The sequence below is a fragment of the Citrus clementina genome, unplaced genomic scaffold (assembly GCF_000493195.1).
Source record: "Citrus clementina cultivar Clemenules unplaced genomic scaffold, Citrus_clementina_v1.0 scaffold_1, whole genome shotgun sequence".
Classification (NCBI taxonomy): Eukaryota; Viridiplantae; Streptophyta; class Magnoliopsida; order Sapindales; family Rutaceae; genus Citrus; species Citrus x clementina.
The window spans coordinates 5,949,459-5,969,737 of NW_006263303.1; the positions used below are offsets into that span (position 1 = coordinate 5,949,459).

The 20,279-nt window shown below is 33.2% G+C and overlaps 1 protein-coding gene across 1 annotated transcript; it reads left to right on the forward strand.

Annotated features, from left to right (window-relative positions):
• The first annotated feature begins 17,894 nt into the window (after positions 1-17,894).
• Positions 17,895-19,582, forward strand: LOC18055860 (aspartic proteinase CDR1). The gene has a single exon (XM_006451060.2). The coding sequence runs from the start codon at positions 17,977-17,979 to the stop codon at positions 19,174-19,176; it is 1,200 nt and encodes a 399-aa protein (XP_006451123.1). The 5' UTR covers positions 17,895-17,976; the 3' UTR covers positions 19,177-19,582.
• The last annotated feature ends 697 nt before the right edge of the window (positions 19,583-20,279 follow it).

Genomic DNA, 20,279 nt, shown 5'->3' on the forward strand with positions numbered 1-20,279 from the left:
AGTTTGGTAAATCTATAGGTTGTAACATCTCAACTTAGTGAATTGCTTTTCTTCTGGGCGTGGCCTCGTAGATATAAGATTGATTAACCTAAACCCCATAAAAAATCTTCATGTCGTTTAATTATGTAATTTATTACATATTGGAAAATTAATATTTTTTATACGGGTGAACAGTAACCGTGAACAATATTTATGAACAGTTTCAATGAAAAGTAATGGTGAATAGTTTTTTAAAAAATTAATTAAGTTGTTAATTATAGGGTTTTAACTGCGTACATCTATTTGCAATAGATCTAAATTCCTTTCAATTTATAATAAAGGTTAAATAAAGAGAAAAAAAATCCAAATCGTAAATTCAACAAAAAGTAATAACAAAAATGATAAAATTAATTAGATGTATGTTTCAATTAGCATGTATGATAATAGAATGAGATATTAAAGTAAATAGTTAATGCAAATAAATGCATTATGACTATTCAATACTCGTAAATAGAATCGATAGTCTCATAAAGACAACTATAATTCATTTCTCCGTATTTATTCATATATATAGAGCCTCATATGTTTGTTATTCTTCATCGCTCTTTTAATTCTAATTAAGTTGTTCACAATTCACTTTGGAAAATATAAAATGTCGAAGAGTCTTGGTTTTATCATCTTGGCTATGCTTGTAGTAGCAAGCACTGAAAGCATATTTATTTCAAGCATTAATACTGATCTAGAATCTAAACCATGTGTTTCATTTTCTACTAATTCTGTAGCATCACCTGATAGTGGCAGTTGCTTGGGACTTACAACTGAAGAATGTATAGCCAAGTCACTTGAGGAAGATTACACCTTATACCCTGTCTATAGATGCCAATGATTTTGTTAAATAGTTATTTCTCTTATGCCATATGAATAATTTTGGTGTAACCATCAATTATAGAGAAATTGGTGCTATATTTTAACAAACTAAAGAACTAATTATTATGAGCATATGATGTGTGTGTTTTATTGTACTAATTTGTTGTATGTAAAGAGCATTGAATTAATCTATGAGAGAGCACTTAGTTAAATATTGATAATAATCAAACGATTATAATCACTTTGTTAGGATTATTTGTCCTATTTAGAATTTGGATCTAGTGCTTTGCTAAGCTTTTTGATAATCTTTGTCCCATTTTAATCTTTATGCGTGCTGATTAATGATTTGCATGTCTTGGCCTTTCTAATTTTTGTTAGAGCTTGCAATTTTCTTACTAAAACTTCAAGCCCTCGTTGATTTCACTTCTAAACAAGCTTGCTATCCTAGGTATGAGCGGTTGCCAAAGCCTGAAAACTCTTTATAATGGAATTCATTTGGAATTGCTTAATAAGCTTAATACATGAGGATGATTTAAAAAAAAAAAGATTTCATAGTTTTCATATGTTCATGAAATTTTAAAAATTAACACAAAATTGAAAGTAAAAGGGAAAAATAAACCAAGGAGAATCATTAGGCAATTAAGAGAAACTAAATTTTAACCACTAAAAGTTATAAATAGTTTATATCGCAACATTTTACAGAAGCTAACAAAAGTTTAGCTAAATAGTGGATTTAAATCCTTTTTATTTTATCCTTATCTCTAATTAGGGTGGGTTTATTTACACCCTAAAAAATACTTTCAACATCCATATTTTACCTTTTTTTTAACTTCTAAACTATCTTTTAATATATTTTTATTTGTATTTTAATATTTAAGAGATGGGTGTAATCTTTTTATATGTAATTTGATCTAGGAGCATTTATGTAATAAAATAGTTTATAAAATGGAAGGTATTCATAGCAAATTTTAAGGTGCATAAATCCAAATTCTTTGCTGATGTAACACAATAAATAAACAAATAGAAAAATGGATTAAGATTAAACCCACTAACAATTACAAATATTCCAAAAAAAAAATTATATATCAACACAATTTCGTTTTTATTAGTTATTTCATTTTATTACTATCTTCATTTCATTTTCTATGTCACTTTTTTGTGATGTCATATTTTTCACTTGCATGCTATGCATAGAGATTAAAAATTCATTTAAATCTAAATAATTTGCATGAAAACTTCACAAAATAATAATATTTATAATAATAAGTGGATTAAAGTTAAATAAAGAGAAAAAAATCCAAAACATAAACTAAATAAAAAAAATACAAAAAATGATAATATCAATTAGTTGTATGTTTGAATTACCATGCATGATAACACAACGAGTTATTAAAGTCAATAGTTAATAAAAATAAATGCAGTGTCATTTATTCAATACTCATTTATGGAATTGACAGCATCAGAAAGGCTATTTTAACTTATTTTGCAATATTCATTGATATATACAGAGCCTTTTGTGTTGCTTATTAATTCTTCACTCGTCGTCTACAATTCAGTTTAGAAATCATAACATATCAAAGATGTTAAGTCCATTATTTATAGAGTTCGCATTTTATGGCAAGTCTAGTTAAATTGAAATTTTATTTATTATATCTTGTAATAAGGATTAATTTATTAATTCCCTAATTTAGTGAGATTCCAATTTATTGAGAATATTTGTTTCTTAATTTAATTAGATGTCTAATTTATCAAGTTAGTTCATGATGGGGTTTTATAATTGGTGCATAAAATCTATTTAGAGCAAGAAGTTGATTCACATATGAAGTTTATTAAATGCTCTAGATATTTTTTGGGAGACAAGTAAGGCAAGAAGCTCAGATTTAGTCATATCCAGATTCATAGGAATTATAAGAGGAAAGAAACTCTTATTTGGAAAGAATCTAAGTCTTTTAAGACTTGCAATTTTTGTGAAGCCCTAGTGCTATATAAAGAGAGGTATTGCACAATTGAAGAATCTGTATTTGGTGCATAATGTTGTGTTGATGTGTTTTCTTATCTTCTTTTTAACTCTATAGAGAGTCCATGTGAATCTTAGATCACTTGACATTGAAGAATTAAAGAATCGCTATTGATTACTTTGCTAAGTGCCTTGAGCATCGTGGATCAAGGGGTATCAATTATTCAAGAGAAACAAATTCAATTTAAGGTTGAGTAAATTGTATGGTAATAAACTGTAAGTGAGAGTCTTAAGTTTGGTAAGTCCATAGGTTGTAACATCTCAACTTAGTGAATTACTTTTTATCAGGGTATGGCCTTGTGGATGTAGAATTGATTAATCCGAACCATGTAAAAATTTTGTGTTATTTAATTTCTACAATTTATTGTGTTTTTAGAAAATTAATATTTTTTATGTAGATAAATAGTAACCGCGAACAGTAACTGTAAACAATAATCGTAAATAGTAATGGAGAAAAATATTTGAAAATTAATTAAGTTGTTAATTATAGAGTTTTAATTGCCTACATCTATTTGCAATAGATCTAAATTCTTTTCAATTGGTATCAGAGCAGGACATTTGTTGAGTGTTAGAAAATGTATATTTATAAAGGAGAAAATCATCATTTTTACACTTCAAATTTTACTAACACTTCTACTTTTATGTATTTTAGTCTCTTTGTAATTTAATTATGTGTATTTTATTTTAATTAAGTATTTTATGCATTTTAGGGGTGTCATGGTCATTTCACAATGAACGAGAGATCAGATGGCAAAACGGACATTACTTTTGAACTTAGGACAGTCGAAAACCTCAGGAGGAGTATAAAAGGAAAAATGGCACTGTTCACAAGTATGGTACTGTCATGTTACTGTTCACGATATTGTTCACATAGACGGAACGATGACGTGGCATTGACCGATGATGTGGCATTGACTGATGAGGTGTCACGATTCCATTGGAGAAAAGTTTTATGCACTGTTGATCGGTGACGTGGCAGCATATTAGTGGACCAAAAATCACGCGTACGGTACATGCATATACACAGGATTATTTTCAACCAACCGCGTCACTGTTCAAGTCGGTTGACTGTTCAAACCGCGTGGTCAAACCGCGTCACTGTTCAAACCACGTGGTCAAACCGCGTACTGTTGACTGATGACGTGGCGCAATCCTGAGCGTCCAAACTGTTTTTAATCCGATGATCATGATTTACTCAATGTATCTATAAAAAGGGGGCCTTCCCCCCTAATTTGGCATCTTTTAATCCATTTTTGGGCTCCATTTTCTGTAATTCTTTCTCCATCTTGTATTTTCTACGTATTTTAATAAATTCCCATTTTGTCCTTAGTTCAATTATGAGTAGCTAATTTTCTTTCAAGCTTGGGTTAAAGGTGAAGTCTCAACATGTGTCATGGCCTTTATTTGGTAAATTTATTTTCTCTTCCCCTCTAGTTTTGGGGATGTTTTGACTTCTTATCGATAAATAATAATAATCTTGTGTAAGATACCGCCCTGGTTTCACTGGCTCCCTATTACAATGATATTATTATTTGGCACGATAAGCCCTTAGCACCATATTGATTAGAGTATGGTTCATGAGGTGTGGATTCCTCCCTCATGATTTAATTGGCACTAATAAGGAATATTTAGCCCATGGTGCATGTTGATACGGATCTAGATACCCAAGTGCGTCATTTCAATTGATTTCACTTTAATTCATTTCCACCATTTTAATTTAAATTTTAGGATAATCTAAATTACTTTCACCACAAATCCAACCACACAGTTAGAAGAATTAATTCTACCCATAATTAAAATCCACCTCCTCGTGGGATCGACACTTGTCACCATTGATCTATTCTACAATAGATTCGTGCACTTGCGAGTTCAATAAAATTTGCACAACAACATTAACCGTTTATTTGGTGAAAATCTTGGAACCTATATTTTTTAGGTATGAGTTTGTAAAGAGAGGGAGGTTTTTTGGCTTGTTCACCTGTACTAAATGGGATAAATTATGCTTATTGAAAGCAAATGATGGAAATTTATTTCACAACTATTGATGAAAGAGTTTGGCAATGCATACTTACTAGATATACTCCACCCACCAGAAGTGATGAAGATGGTGTAGAATCTCTAAAGCCAGTTAGAGAATGGACTAATAATGAACTCGACGCATCTTGATATAATGCAAAAGGACTTAATGATATTTCAATGGAGTTGATGTGTTTCAACACCAACTAATTTCTACATGCAAGACATCTAAAGCTGCTTGGAATATACTCTAAAGTACTTTTGAAGGCGACAATACTGTAACATGTTCTAAACTTCAGAACTTACATTTGATTTTGAAAACTTGAGAATGCATGAAAATGAAACCATATATATATTTAATTATAGAATCCTTACTATGGTTAATGACTTTTTTGTTCTTGGAAAACCAATTTTTGAGGAAGAAATTTGTAGAAAAAGCTTAAGATTTGTCCATCATATATATATCATCCTTAAATTTTGGCCATTGAAGAATATTTTGAATGTTTACCATGCCTAGGGGTTCAAGAAAATTGATGGTTTATGAGATTAACTACTGAAATTTAAATCCCAAGAAAGAAAAGAGTGTTGCTTTTCAAGCTTAAACATAGGCTCTTGCCGCCAAAACAAGTGAGGATGGTGATCCATATCTGCACGTGGATAATTCACTTGCACTCATTGCCAAGAATTTCAAGAAGATGTTGAAAAAGAAGAACTTTAACAAACCAAAGAAGACTTTTACATCAATGACTCCAACAGTTTAAAAAGGTTCTCCTAACTCTAATTCTAAATTGTTTGATTTTAACAAATTTGAGGAGGGTATTCGATGCAGAGAGTGTGGAGGCATAGGAAACAAATAAGCACAATGGGCTAATACTCTTATGAAAAAGAATCAAATAACAGTAGAAATTGTTAAAAAAAGAAAAATAATAGTAAATAACAGTAGAAACAACAAAAACAACAATAAATAATAGTTGGAACAACAGAATCAATGTAAATAGCAGCAAAAAATATAAAAAGTTACGTGAAAATAGTACAAAATTATCAAATAACAGTAGAAACAATAAAAAATAGCAAAATAGCAAAAATAACAGAAATAGCTGCAAATAAGTGCAACTTAAAGTGATAGTAATATAGAAAAATAAAAACATACAGGCCCTATTAGAGTAGTATACCACTTCCAATTTTTTAAATTATAGACTTTAGCAAAATTTGGGTTTAATAAAAAAGCAATTCAAGATTTAATGTGATTTTTTAAAAATATTTCTCCATTAAATGTGTAGAAGAGTCAATGAATTTGAAAGCAAAAGCCTGGGGATTTATAAACCAATAATTTCTACTGTCTAGGTCTACTTATTGAAACAACAACCTAATTAAAATCCTCTTCTTTGTTTATTATTATTATTATTATTAAAAGGAAGAACTAATTGGGTAGGTCTGCATGCTATGTTTTTTGTAAACTGTTCTAAAGCGTATCATTCTTTCAAAAAGCAATTCAAAGAACCTACTCCCTATACCATGATGCTTCCCCTACTTCACTATTAGTGCCCACTGTCATGCAACTAAATTATTAATAACTATATCTCCTAAATTTGTTTTTCATATACATCTTTTAAACTATTAGGATTTGATTTTGTTTAGTTTTACAATTACCACTTCTACTGGGTGATTAGAGATTCTATTGCATAACAGTTCAATCACACACAATTCAAAAATGCCCAAGTCACACACACAAGAACAAAAGAAGACTAACAACCGAATGGGGGATTCCAATATAGATTCATGATCCCCAAACCCTTAAACTTGCCACACCTAACATAGGCCACCTCCCTTTGTCAATAGACGGCAAACCACACTAGGATAAATTGGCACATCATCGTATTAGGAAAAAGATAAAATATAGACCTGTAAAACTATCACTGTCCGGTAAACAACAAAACACTTCCAGACCTTGGAATCACAAGAGCACACAAAAGATGAAAAAATGTAGACCTATAAAACTATCACAACCTCAGCTAAGCATAATTTTTACAGAATTATATAAAAATTAGATAGTTAGGCAAAAGTGTGCAAACCATCTATATGGACACTTAAATTTAAAAAATTATATATATATCTATATCTTATACATATATATGTATATTTTATTTATGTGTAAATAAATAATCATTTTGAATAAAGTATTATTTTACACACAGACACACACGTGCGTGCGCGCACACACATACACATGCACACACTAAAATATATAAGGCAAAGAGAACAAGCTTAATATTAATAATCCCGTTATTGTTAGACCCCATATATCGCAATGCACTTTTTGTAAAGGAAAATCTGCTTTATTATTAGATAAATTAAAAGATTTCCTACAACTCTTGCCTAATTGGCAAGAAACACAAATATGGGGTGCTTTAGACCAACTAGAAAAGTCAATAAAATTATTGCGTTTTAAGGCCTCCAAGATTTTAGGATTGGCATGGCCAAGCCTCTTGTGCCATAAACTAAAACCACTAGATTCTCCTTGAATTGCGTTGAAGGCAGCATGAAAGTCTCATTCCAATGTGTATAGCTTCCCTTGCTTACTCCCCTATACCAGATCCTTGTCTTCCTTGCTCTTCACAATAAAACCATCAGTGTTAAATTCAAAAACACATTTAATATCATCAATGAGTTGTCCAATTGATAAGAGATTCCTTTTGAGTTTTGGAACAACTAAAATATTATTTAAGTGTAAAGAACCATGATTTGTATTTAAAGAAGCAGAACCAATATGTGAAATATTTAAATCTTGACCATTGCCGACAATTATTTTGTCATTACCTCTATACGGCCTTACATGATCAAGATTACCTGTGTTATTTGTCATGTGTGATGTTGCTCCAGAATCCACATAGAACTGTTGATCATTATTTTCTCGAAGATTCATGGTAGCTAGGGCCTGTGGATCCTCTTCATTGTCATAGTCGTATCTGCACCAACGTTCAGCAGCACTATGTTTGCGTTTGTGACAGATTTGGCAAATAACTTCTTCATCTGAGGTATTATTTTCTTTATTTGGTTTTTGAGGCTACTGTTGTGGTTTACGATTGTTGCCATTGTAATTGTTGTAGTTGTTGGGGGTAATTTCTACCACCTGAGCTGCGTTGAGATCCTCTGCCTCGGTATGGAGGTCTTCCACCTCTTTGATTTTTGCCTCTTCCACGTTGACCAAAGAAGGCTTGGTTTTGATTTGTGCCAAGTCTAGCTTCTTCATCTTTTTCTACGATCACAATATGTTCATGGTTTTGGAGAGCATTGATGAATTGTTTAAGGCTGGGATATGGAGGTTTAATGAGCATTGCAGTTTTGAAGTCAGCATATTTGGGACCTAAGGCTCTTGCAATTTGAAAAATCTTGTCATCGTCGTTCATTGGTTTTCCAATGGCTGCCAACTTGTCGCAAAGGCCCTTGAATTTCTTAAGAAATTCATCAAGCTTGGAAGATCCTTTCTTTAGAGAATAAAGGCTATCTTTTAGCCATGTTTCTTGCACCTTAGTTGCAGGCAACATGTTTTCTTCAACGGTGAGCCAGATTTCTCGAGCCGTTTGCAAGCCGATAACCATGCTCAATACGTCTTCGTTTATCATACTTCTGAGCCAAGTTGTGAGAAGTCCATCATTATTTTTCCACATGAGAAAATCTGGATTATTTATCTCTTTCCCATCTTGCTCTATCATCTTCGGTGGAGTCTTAACATCAACTATATGGTGATTTAGCCCAGGAGTAAATATAGGTGGTTGAACTTGAGAACTCCAAATAAGATAATTTTTAGTGTTGAGTTTTATTGGAACCAAACTCGAACACTGATGGAAAGATTGAAGGGATAGGGATGGTTCTGAATTTGAACTTGAAGCCATTAGGCTCTGATACCATGAAAAATATTTGAGATGCTTGAATATGGTGAAAATAGTAATTGTTTTTGTTACTTATGCAATTCTTGAATTTTACAAATATATAAAGACATTCAAGATGCTGTACAAGGAAAGACAATATTTGCAATAATTATAATAATCAACTAGCCGTTGTGATGAATCCACCATGACATGTGCTGCTATATTTTCCATCAATTATGGCTTAGACAAGATGTTGGAAATCCTCTTGCCATGGCGGTACAATTTAGAGGACAATTTGAATACTCCTTTTATTAATTCAGCAACTCCACACGACAAGTCAGAAGCAATTCCAAATATTTTGGAGTCTCCACATGCAATGCAACCTTTGACTATAAATGATTTAAATTCTAGTAGTTCACATGCAACTGAACCACCTAATTTGTCCAGGAATACGGACAACAGCCCTGCCACAAATTCACAACCAGATTATCCTGACATATCCAATCGCTTATTTGTGGAACTTAAGATACCAAACATAGTTGCAGAACTGCAAAGCCTAAATACTCATCCCATGATGACACGCAATAAACCCAAACAAAATCCTAAATTAGCCCTTCAAGCCAGCCACAGTAGAGAAATTGAACCCAAAACACTCAAAACTACCTTAAAGAATCCACTTTGGACTCAAGCTATGAAAGAAGATCTTCAAGCATTGCATCAAAATCAGACATGGGTCCTTGTGCTGCGGCCTAACAATGTTAATGTCATCAGATCGAAGTGGGTATATCGTATCATATACAGAGAAGATGGAACCATTGATCGCTATAAAGCTTAATTAGTTGCCAAGGGATTCACACAGGTTCCATGAGTCGACTTCGATGAAACCTTCAGTCCCGTTATAAAGGTCACAACTGTTCGCCTTATCCTTGCAATTGCTGTGAGCTCAAAATGGCTTATCAAGCAGCTGGATCTTCGCAATGCTTTTCTTCATGGACTATTAAAGGAGACTGTCTACATGGAGCAGCCTCCCGGGTTTCGCAATTCACGTCATCCAGGATATGTTTGCAAGCTTCAAAAATCGCTCTATGGCCTGAAACAGGCACCTAGAGCGTGGTTCAGGTGTCTTTCTCAAGCCTTAATTTCTCTTGGATTTTCTAGTAGCAAAGCTGATAGCTCTTTATTTATATTTAATAACAAATCCATTCTTATACTTATATTAATTTATGTTGATGATGTGATCATTACAGGAAATAATGAGAAGGAAATTCAATCAATCATCAACAATCTGAGCTCAAAGTTTGCTTTAAAAGATCTTGGCAACCTACATTACTTCCTAGACGTTGAAGTTCAACAATTCACGCATGGCATCTTTCTCTCTCAAGCGAAGTACACTAAGGACCTTCTTTCCAAGGCAAGAATGCAGGATTGTTCTCCTATCAACACGCCGATGGCTATATGATCAATACCGTGTTCGGATGATAATGAACCTATGGATGCGACCGAATATAGAGGCCTTGTTGGAAGCCTTCAATATCACACCTACACAAGGCCCGATATCACATTTGCTGTCAATCGAGTCTCTCAACAATTCCAAGCGCCAACAAAAGCCAACCTCAAGGACGTGAAAAAGATCCTTCGTTACCTTAAAGGTACCCTTGACTTTGGCCTTAGATTTTTGTCTCAAAGCTCTCTTAAGCTCTATGCCTTTTTCCGATTTCGATTGGGCTGGATGTCCGTTAACAAGACGAAGTACAACAAGATTTTGCATTTATCTTGGAAGCAATTGTATCTCTTGGAGCTCCAAAAAACAACACACAGTCTCTCGCTCAAGTGCCGAAGCCGAATATAGGTCCATGGTCTCTGCCGCTGCCGAGTTAACATGGCTCACATATCTACTTAATGACAGTGGGTTCTATATTCCGAAAGCACCCACACTTCTCTGTGACAATTTGAGTGCAATCTATATGACTAAGAACCCAGTGTTTCATGCTAGAATGAAACATATTGAGCTTGACGTGCATTTTTTTCGTGAGAAGGTTGCTAAAGGGTCATTATTTACACGATATGTGCCTTCTCATCTTCAGATTGCAGACACTCTTACAAAACCTTTGGGGAAGCATCAATTTCTCATGCTACGAACCAAGCTAGGCGTTCATCGCATGTCACTGACTAGCTTTAGGGGGGCTGATAAGGACAAGTCACAAGCAACAAATATGGTAGCTTGTACCGCCATGGCAAGAGGATTTCCAACATCTCGTCTAAGCCATAATTGATGGAAAATATAGCAGCACATGTCATGGTGGATTCATCACAATGGCTAGTTGATTATTATAATTATTGTAAATATTGTCTTTCCTTGTACAGCATCTTGAACGTCTTTATATATTTGTAAAATTCAAGAATTGCATAAGTAACAAAAACAATTACTATTTTCACCATATTCAAGCATCTCAAATATTTTTCAGTTATGTCCCATTTCATAACATTTGCTTCATTTCACAGTGAACCTTCTCTTATAGAATGGTCTCCTTTCGGCCTAATTCACTTCTTTTTTTATATTCAGCTTAGGCCTCCCGATTTGAACTTGTTTTGTAGTGAGGCTTCAAAACTGGCCCATCAACTTTAGGCCAATTAGTCTTGTTTGGAAGGGATTAATTGTTGCTAAGTACGCAAGCAGTTATGCCCCCTTTGTTAAGCTCTTGTTTACATAATCAGATGGCTCACCATGATTACGTAAATTCCAGCCATGGCATGCTTGCATGGAAGCCCACTCATCTGCCACCTCCCACACTCACAATACCATTTGTTCCGGTCCACAATATAATGTCTTTCCATGTCAGGCATAATATGTACAACCTCAAATTGATATTTGCTTGCTTTTATAATAGACACATGTCTTGCAGCCTTAGCAATATTAGCAAATTCTTTTTTTGATACTCTTGGAGGTATATCTGTCTCCCAATCCTCACACTTCTTCCTCTTCCTTACCATCCTTTTCATAAGCTTCATTCTAATAAATTCAAGAAGCTCCAGAACCGGTTTCCATCTATACTCATTTAGATACCATTCATGACTTTGACATTTTATTTGTCACATGATCAGTCCTGTAAAACTAGCTGAAATGATGGCATGACCATGTGCTTGGATTATTGTCAACCAGCCACTTGTAAGCGTTTTCATCAATTTTGTTTATTGTTGCCATTGCATTATCGAAGCTAGTTTGTTGGTGGCTCTTGCCGTTTCCAAAAGTGCTCCCTCAAAATTACACTATACATTGTAACATTACCATCCTCCAAGTCTCTATTTCTTTTAAAAAAATTTCAAAATTTTCGCACCTTCTTTTGCATAACATAATATCACCCTAGTTGTAAAGTGACTGGAAGATACAAAGAAAAATATAAATATTTACATTTATTTAAATGAATCCCCAAGATTAATTTAAATCCTAATTTATGATTAAAATAAAGGAAAATTATCATTCGTATATCCTATATATGCTTTGTTATAAAAAAAATACTACAATACATGGAGGGTGTATCAACTGTCCACCCTAAGTTAACAAAATGTATCTGCCGTCCACCAAACCGTTACTTGCCGTTTAAATAGGATAACGCCAAAGGGGTAATTTGGTGTTTTCATATGATACAAGTAATAATTTAAGGGTATATAAGTGATAATAAAAAAATTTAAGGGTATACAAGTGATACTTTTTAAGAGTAAAATCGTCAATTCGCTATAACTCCGTTAACTTTCAAAGGTCGGCAGATAACTTTTGTCAATTTAGGGTGGACGATTGATACACCCTCAAAGTGTTGTATTTTTTATAACAGAGCATCTATAGGGTATACGAATGATAATATCCCTAAAATAAATCACCGTTCATTAATATTGTAAATATCATCATAGTGTTTACTAATTCGCCACTATAGCATTCGCAAAATTTTCACAATGCTATTTAAAATTCTGTCAATAAATTTACTTTTAGAAGTCCATCGTTATCAATCTTCCTAATTTCTTTATCCCCAAATATCTATCTCATCTCTCTCACAAAGTTTAGGGATGGCAATGGGGAGGGGAGGGGACCAATCTCCCCGTACCCATCCCCGATATTTTACGTATGTCCCCGTCCCCATCAGAATTACTTGAGAGAATCCCCATCCCCTCCCCAAATAATAACAGAGGATCCCCGAGGGTCCCCGATCCCCGAATAACTAATATATATTTTTTATTTTTGAAATATATCTTACATAATATCCATTACAAAAGTCACATACATTAAATTAGTAAGTAACGCAACATGCAAGGGATACAAACTTTTTTTACAAACTATCATGAACAAATTAATAGTCTAATACAAAATTGTTACAAATAAAATCGAATTTAGATTCAAAATTAACTTTTTCAATGGTGGCGTGGGCACTTTATAAATGTGGACTATTCCCTTTACAACACAATAGTTAAATCAGAGCAAATTAAGAGCAAATATTAGATTAGATTAGATTAGATTAGATATTAAAATTGTGATTCGCTGTAGGCAATTATAACATCTAAAAATAAATAAAAAATAGATTTAAGTTTAAAATATTTAAAGAATATTAAAATAAAAAAAATTGGGCGAATAGAATCTACTCGGTCTTTTTAATGTCCTAAATAAAAATTTAGGACTTTAATTAGTTAATTAGGCCTAAAAGTTTAATAATATAAATATTTTGATATTTTTTATTTTTACCAATATTCATAATTTTATAATTTAAATTTTATTATTTATTTACTAGTAATTTTAAAAAAAATTAAAATAAAATTAAAAATTAAAATGGGGAAATGGGTAGGGGATGGGGATTCCACCTCATCCCCGTCCCCTCCCCGAATAAGAAATTGGATAAAAAAATTTCCCTGTCTCTTTCCCGAATAAGAAATTGGGTATGAAATTATCCCCATACCCTTCCCGAATGGGAAAAATCCCCGAGGGTACGGGTCCCCGTGGGGATTTTTGTCATCCCTAACAAAGTTGCGAAGGTAAATATCATTTACTTGACTATTAATTCTCGGGGTTTGATCAATTTTCTTGTTAAAGAAACTTAAACTAAATGGTATAATTATCTACATTGAAAGAGAATTTATATATAGTATTGATTTATTTTTTATACTTGATGAATTTTAAGCATAACGTTATCTTATTATATTTGAATTGCTTCTTGATTTCTTGGTTTTGTATTATCTGCGTCACTTTGTCATTATAATAGAATATACATTTTGTGGATAAGGTGCTTAAATTATGTCCTCTCTCTGACATGACTTATTTTCTTATATCACTTAAACTCTATTTAAGATAAAATTTATTTTAATCCGACTTAGAACAAATTCCTGGCTGGACCTTTGTTTGATAGATGCAATACCCATAAGCTTTTAGCAAAATCATCTTATCTAGTACTTGACCACTTAGCATGATTGTCTTCACAACCCATTAAGAAACTAAATATTAAAAATAGAGTTAATTTTAATATTATGTGGAGTACTTAAAATTAAAATTTATTTCAACCTGGTGCAAAACTAGGTCCATGAATTTGTAGTGAAGCGTATGCAATGCAAGTACATGCGTCCTTCGGGATATTGTGTCAAGTTCCAAAAGGCAAACGAGAGAAAAAGCCGAAGCGGAAAGGTCAAATAAAAGAGTAGTGGGTCTCAGTAACCCACTGCCAAGGCTAAAAAATTCTTTATTGTCACCCCATGATCCGAGAACCTTTTGCCAATTTTGGTCCTCAATTGGCCATCAATTCAACACAATGTCCCTTAATCGTCGTTATTAAAAGGAGAGTTTATGCATCACGGAAACGCAAAGGGAACCAAAAAAACCTGACAGCTCCTTTCGTTCCCAAATATGGTTTCGTTCACTTTCTCTCTTTAGAAACCTTAAACAGTAAATAGCATTGATCCCTTTTGTCAATTTGCTAGGCCACTATCGCCCCATTTCTTGAAGCAGACGTTACACTACTAATTTTTGACGTTGCAATTTTAATTTTTGTTTTATCTATCAATTTCCAATGCTTTTCTTGTGTTATAATGTCTCAATCAGTTTTTTTCTATAAAATGAATCCTATTTATTACGTCCTTTTACTTGAAAATTCTAGGGCTAAGTTATTAATTATTTACCAATACATACACAAAATTACTAACCAATCAAGTCTTAATTCTTAATGGTTTTCAATACCCGCCGCATTACATGTCTTAATCCTTCGTCCACATCTCTATTAAGAAGAATCTTGCCAATAAGGCATGCCGTGAGCTGTTATCCTTTCTCCTTTCATTTTCATTCTTCCAATAAAAGACACTTTATGCCCTTCTTCCTTAAAGGTGATAGGCTGACATCTACCATTGAGCTCGTCTGTGGCCACTGAATTCTCTCCTATACTAAAACTTGCTCTGATTAATTGCTCTCACCAAACCTATGTTCTCTCCACCACCAATTTAAAGGATCCAACTAGAAAGCCAGCTAAAGCAATAAAAATAAAAACTTATTCTTCTAATTAACTTAATTCCCTCAAAAGTAAAATGATCACTAGCTTAGTTAAGCTAAAAGAAAACACTCCACATGTGAGTGGCGTATCTGGGTTATGCCAACTCCCATACACTTCCATGGTGAGATTTCATTTCCAGAGAGAAGGACTTCTAACTGATTATGTATGTGATTTCATTTCCAGAGAGAAAGACTTCTAACTGATTATGTATGCCTAATCTTGTAATTAAATGCATGGTGAGTTTTGTCAACTTTCCAATATTTGCTTAATATATCATTTAAATGATGCTATTATTCAACTTGTGTGTTTTTCCGGATGCCCCATTTTTGATAATAAAGTCACTCTCAATCTATGAAACTAGTGGAATTAATTAAGGGTTAAATTGCAAGCATCTTTTAGTGGTTCAAACATCATATTTTGGGAGTGCGAAATATATTGGTCGACGCCTCGATGGGGCTGGGATATTTGGTATGAATATCAATGGACAATAATTATAAGAATTGTTTAAAATATTTTATTTTTTTTTCTAATTTTTTGTTGACGAAGGTTGGATGCAATATAAAAAATGCATACAATTTCATTTAAATTTTGTCGATCACATAATTTCGTTGTTAGTTTGACCAAGAAATAAGGTACCAGACAAGCAAACCAATGATTTCCATATATAAAAAAATGAGAGTAATGACCAATATTCCAAATATCATTTTCATTAATCCTTTGGAATAAAGATAATCGAATATTTAATGAAGCATGTTGGTACATGCCTCGTTCGGTATATGAATTCCTAATAAGCAAATGAGAGAAAAAAGCCGAAGTGAAATGATAAAGCCAGAGAGTCGGGGGGCTTAATAATCGAGCAAATGCGAGAATTAATGATAATAAAACTCAATGAAGAGACAGATATCCGATGCAACCCCCATTGCCAATGCTCAGAAATTTTTTAATTTTCATCCTATCATCACACCATATCTTTTGCCAATTTTGGTCCTTAATTAGTCATCAATTCAACACAATGTCCCTTATTCGTCGTTATACAAAAGAGCCTTTATGCATCACAGAGAAGAAAAAGAAACCAAAGAACTACAGCTCGTCAATTGTTTAGTTCCCAAGTAATCAATTAGCATAAAAGCTTAGCAGCTGGCCTGCTGCTACATCTACATATGGTTTTATTCACCTTCCCTCTTTAAAAGCCTTAAACAGTAAACAGCATCGATCGCTTTTGTCAATTTTCTTGGCCACGTTGTCCCAAGATTTGAAATGTAGAAGATATAAATAATAGAACACTGTTTCTTCAAATTGTATACAGCTGTTGTTGGCTAAGTAAAGAAAAAAAAAATAAGAAGTGAACCTGTTCAAAGTTTACTACTCTATTCATTAATCCTTTTTCTTTTTAATGAAAAATAAGGCTATTTTGTCCAGAATTGTGACATTAATATGCACGCCCTTTGCAGTCGAAGTCGCTAAAAAAAATTTTAAAAATTGGTGGTTTCCTTGTTAGATGGCCTTCACATGCTATTTTGATAAATAACTACAACTAAGATGTATGATTATGTCATCTCATAACCAAGCTATTACTTTCACATTGATTTATTTTAAATTGAAATCATTACATCCAATGGTTAATTCTAAATCAAATTATACCTAGGAATTCATTTATGTTAATTAACATAATACATGTGCAATGTTAAAAATAAATGAAAAGACATTGACATGTAACCTATTCCTATTTTGGATGAGTGACAATTGATTGATTAGAACAAGCATTAACTAGGATCGCAAAAAGAAACTATATAGAAGAATTAATTTCCATTTCGATAATTTTTTTATTGTCGTAAATGTATATGTATATTTTTATTTTAGAAAAAAATTAAAATGATGATCAAGCATGCAAAAATCAAAACAATAAAGTGAAAATTACGGTGTGAGTAGAGTTAGTCGCAAGCCAATGGAGTTAATTAAATGCATGTTGATTTTGTCAAGTCCTTTTCCAATGCTTGCTTAATTTATCATTTAAATGATGCTATTATCTTTTTTTTTTTTTTCTAGATACCCGAATTCATAATAAATTTACTCTCAATTAATGAAACCAGTGGAATAAATTAACGGTTAGCTTGCAAGCATCTTGCGGTAGTTCAAACATCACATTTAATTTTCAGAGTAAGAAACATACTTATCGATGGTCTTGGGATACTTGGTGTGAATATGAATGGACAAGACAATGCATGAGAATTATTATGGAAAACCTTTTTCAAAGTTGAGAGATTCTTGTAGCTCAAATATAGACTGCAATAATAAATTAAGGCATGTACGCTTAGGTATAGGTATAATAATTGTAACTAATTAATATCTATTAGCTTACTCTAGAATTTTCAAATAAAAGGAAATAAATAAGTTTCTTATTACAGAAAAGGCGATTTAGACATTTTAATACAAGAAAAGCATTTGAAACTGATAGGTGAAACAAAATTTTATATTGTAATGTGTGCTTCAAGAAATGGGAAATGGGGCAATGTGCCAAGAAAATTGCCAAAAGAGATCAACGATGTTTACTCTTTAGATGTAGATGTAGCAGCAGGCCAGCAGCTAAGCTTTTATGTCAATTGATTACTTGGTAGTTAACTATTGAGAAGCTTCAATCCGCAAATGCACCTATAAATACCAAGGTGCATTTGCTTGCAAAGTCATTCCAAACAGTTGAAAAGTTCTTGATATAATGGCATCGAAAAAGTTCTTGAGTTATGCTTTGTTCCCCGTCTTTCTTTGTCTCTCTACTTTCAATCCAACAAAGGCCCAAAACTCCCAAAAACTTCCCTTTTATAACGACAATGAAACTCCCAAGTCGCCAATCTCAATTATTTATCAAGCAGAAATAATTTCCGTTGATGATATCTATCTAATGCATTTATCAATCGGCACTCCTCCGGTTGATATATTTGGTTCTGTTGACACGGGTAGTGATTGTACATGGACACAGTGCGAGCCATGCCCAGAATTAGATTGTTTTAAGCAAGAACCTCCACTTTTTGATCCTAAAAAGTCCTCTACATACAATTCTATTTCTTGCTCCTCATCCCAATGTGCCGTAGTCACATCGAATTGCTCCGAAGGAGATTGCAGTTACTCATTCCTATATGGAAGAGGTGCATATGCATCCTTCTCAAGTGGCAATCTTGCTACAGAAACTCTGACTTTCAATTCAACATCCGGACTGCCTGTGGAAATGCCAAACGTAATCTTCGGTTGCGGACACAAAAATCTTGCAAGCCCAACAAGTGATTCAAAACAAACTGGCATTATTGGCCTTGGACCCGGCAATTCTTCACTAATTTCACAAATGGGAACATCAATTGCTGGTAAATTCTCCTATTGCCTGCCCGATCAAGGTTCAAGCAAAATAAACTTTGGTGGAATTGTTGCTGGTGCCGGGGTAGTTTCTACCCCATTGATTATTAGGGACCATTATTATCTCTCGCTTGAGGCAATCAGTGTGGGCAACCAAAGACTAGAATTTGTGTCCTCATCAACTGGAAACATTTTTGTTGATACGGGCGTTCTGCGGACTTTATTGCCACTAGAGTATCACTCAAATTTAAAGTCAGTGATGTCCAATATGATTAAGGCACAACCTGTCAAAGGCGTCGGAGCTGAGCCTGGCTTTTCTGATGTTCTTTGTTACAATATTAGTTCACAGCCTAAATTTCCTGAAGTTACAATTCATTTTAGAGGTGCAGATGTGAAGTTGAGCCCCTCCAATCTTTTTAGAAATATTTCAGATGAGATTATGTGTTCTGCTTTTAGAGGTGGCAATGCCAATATAGTTTATGGTAGAATAATGCAAATCAACTTTTTAATCGGCTATGACATCGAGCAAGCGATGGTGTCGTTTAAGCCGTCTCGATGCACCAACTATTAACTAGAAAGCTTTGGAAGTGCTTTTGGTTAATGTTTAAAGTGTTTTTTTTTTCTTTATTTTAATTGATTATGTTTTATTTGATTAAAAGTCTTATATCCAGAGCTTCCTCGTTCTTAAAGTTTTAGTCGATGTTAGTTTTTTATTTTGTCTAAGTTGGATTATGTGAGAAGTCTTTCGTCAATTATGCTTTGAACTATTGTAACAGAGGCACTTCCTCTACAGTGAGTTATATAGCAAAAATCGAGAATTCTTCTCATTTTCGAGCGTTGCTTTTCTGTTTGGTTTGTTCTTCGTCTGCTTCGTTTGTATGAATCCGGGTTACTGCAGAAATTATTTTCTGTACTTTGTTTCTTTACACTTTTGTCCTTCTAATAAAGGTTGTGTAATAATTTGTTATATTGTCCGTGAGTATGAGTAATTTGACTTGATGATAGACCTGGATAATATCTTGTCATAAGTAACACAAATCGGATTATGATCTGAATTTGTGTTAGGATTCTCTTATTTTATATTCTTGAACTTTAATGAATCTGCTGGTGCAGAAATTATTTTCTGTACTTTGTTTCTTTACACTTTTGTCCTTCTAATAAAGGTTTTATAATAATTTGTTATATTTTCTCCGAGTACAAATAATTTGACTTGATGATAGACCTGGATGATATCTGGTCAAAAGTAACACAAATCAGATTATGACTTGAATTTGTGTTACGATTTTCTTATTTTTTACTCTTGAACTTTAATGAATCTGCTGGTCCATTCTTTCAATCCATTTATTTTGACTCTTTGCATAAAAGCTAGTACCGATTTTTTTTTCCCTTTTTAAGATTATTTGTAGCTTGCGAGGATACTTTCCTGAGTGATTGTGGTAGTTATTTGGGGATGAACAGAGCTTACTTTTCAGAAATAATGGTAGCTATTTTGGCGGTTGAGTTAGCTTATTCTAAAAGTCGGCATAAAATTTTGTTGGAATTTGGCTTTATGTTGGTAAAGTGCAAGCAAGATTGCCATATAGTGAAACTGTCTGCGGAAGAACAAATTTTACCCCCGTACTACAGATTGCATAGCACATGAACCGGTCTGATTGCTACCAATTATGTTCAACA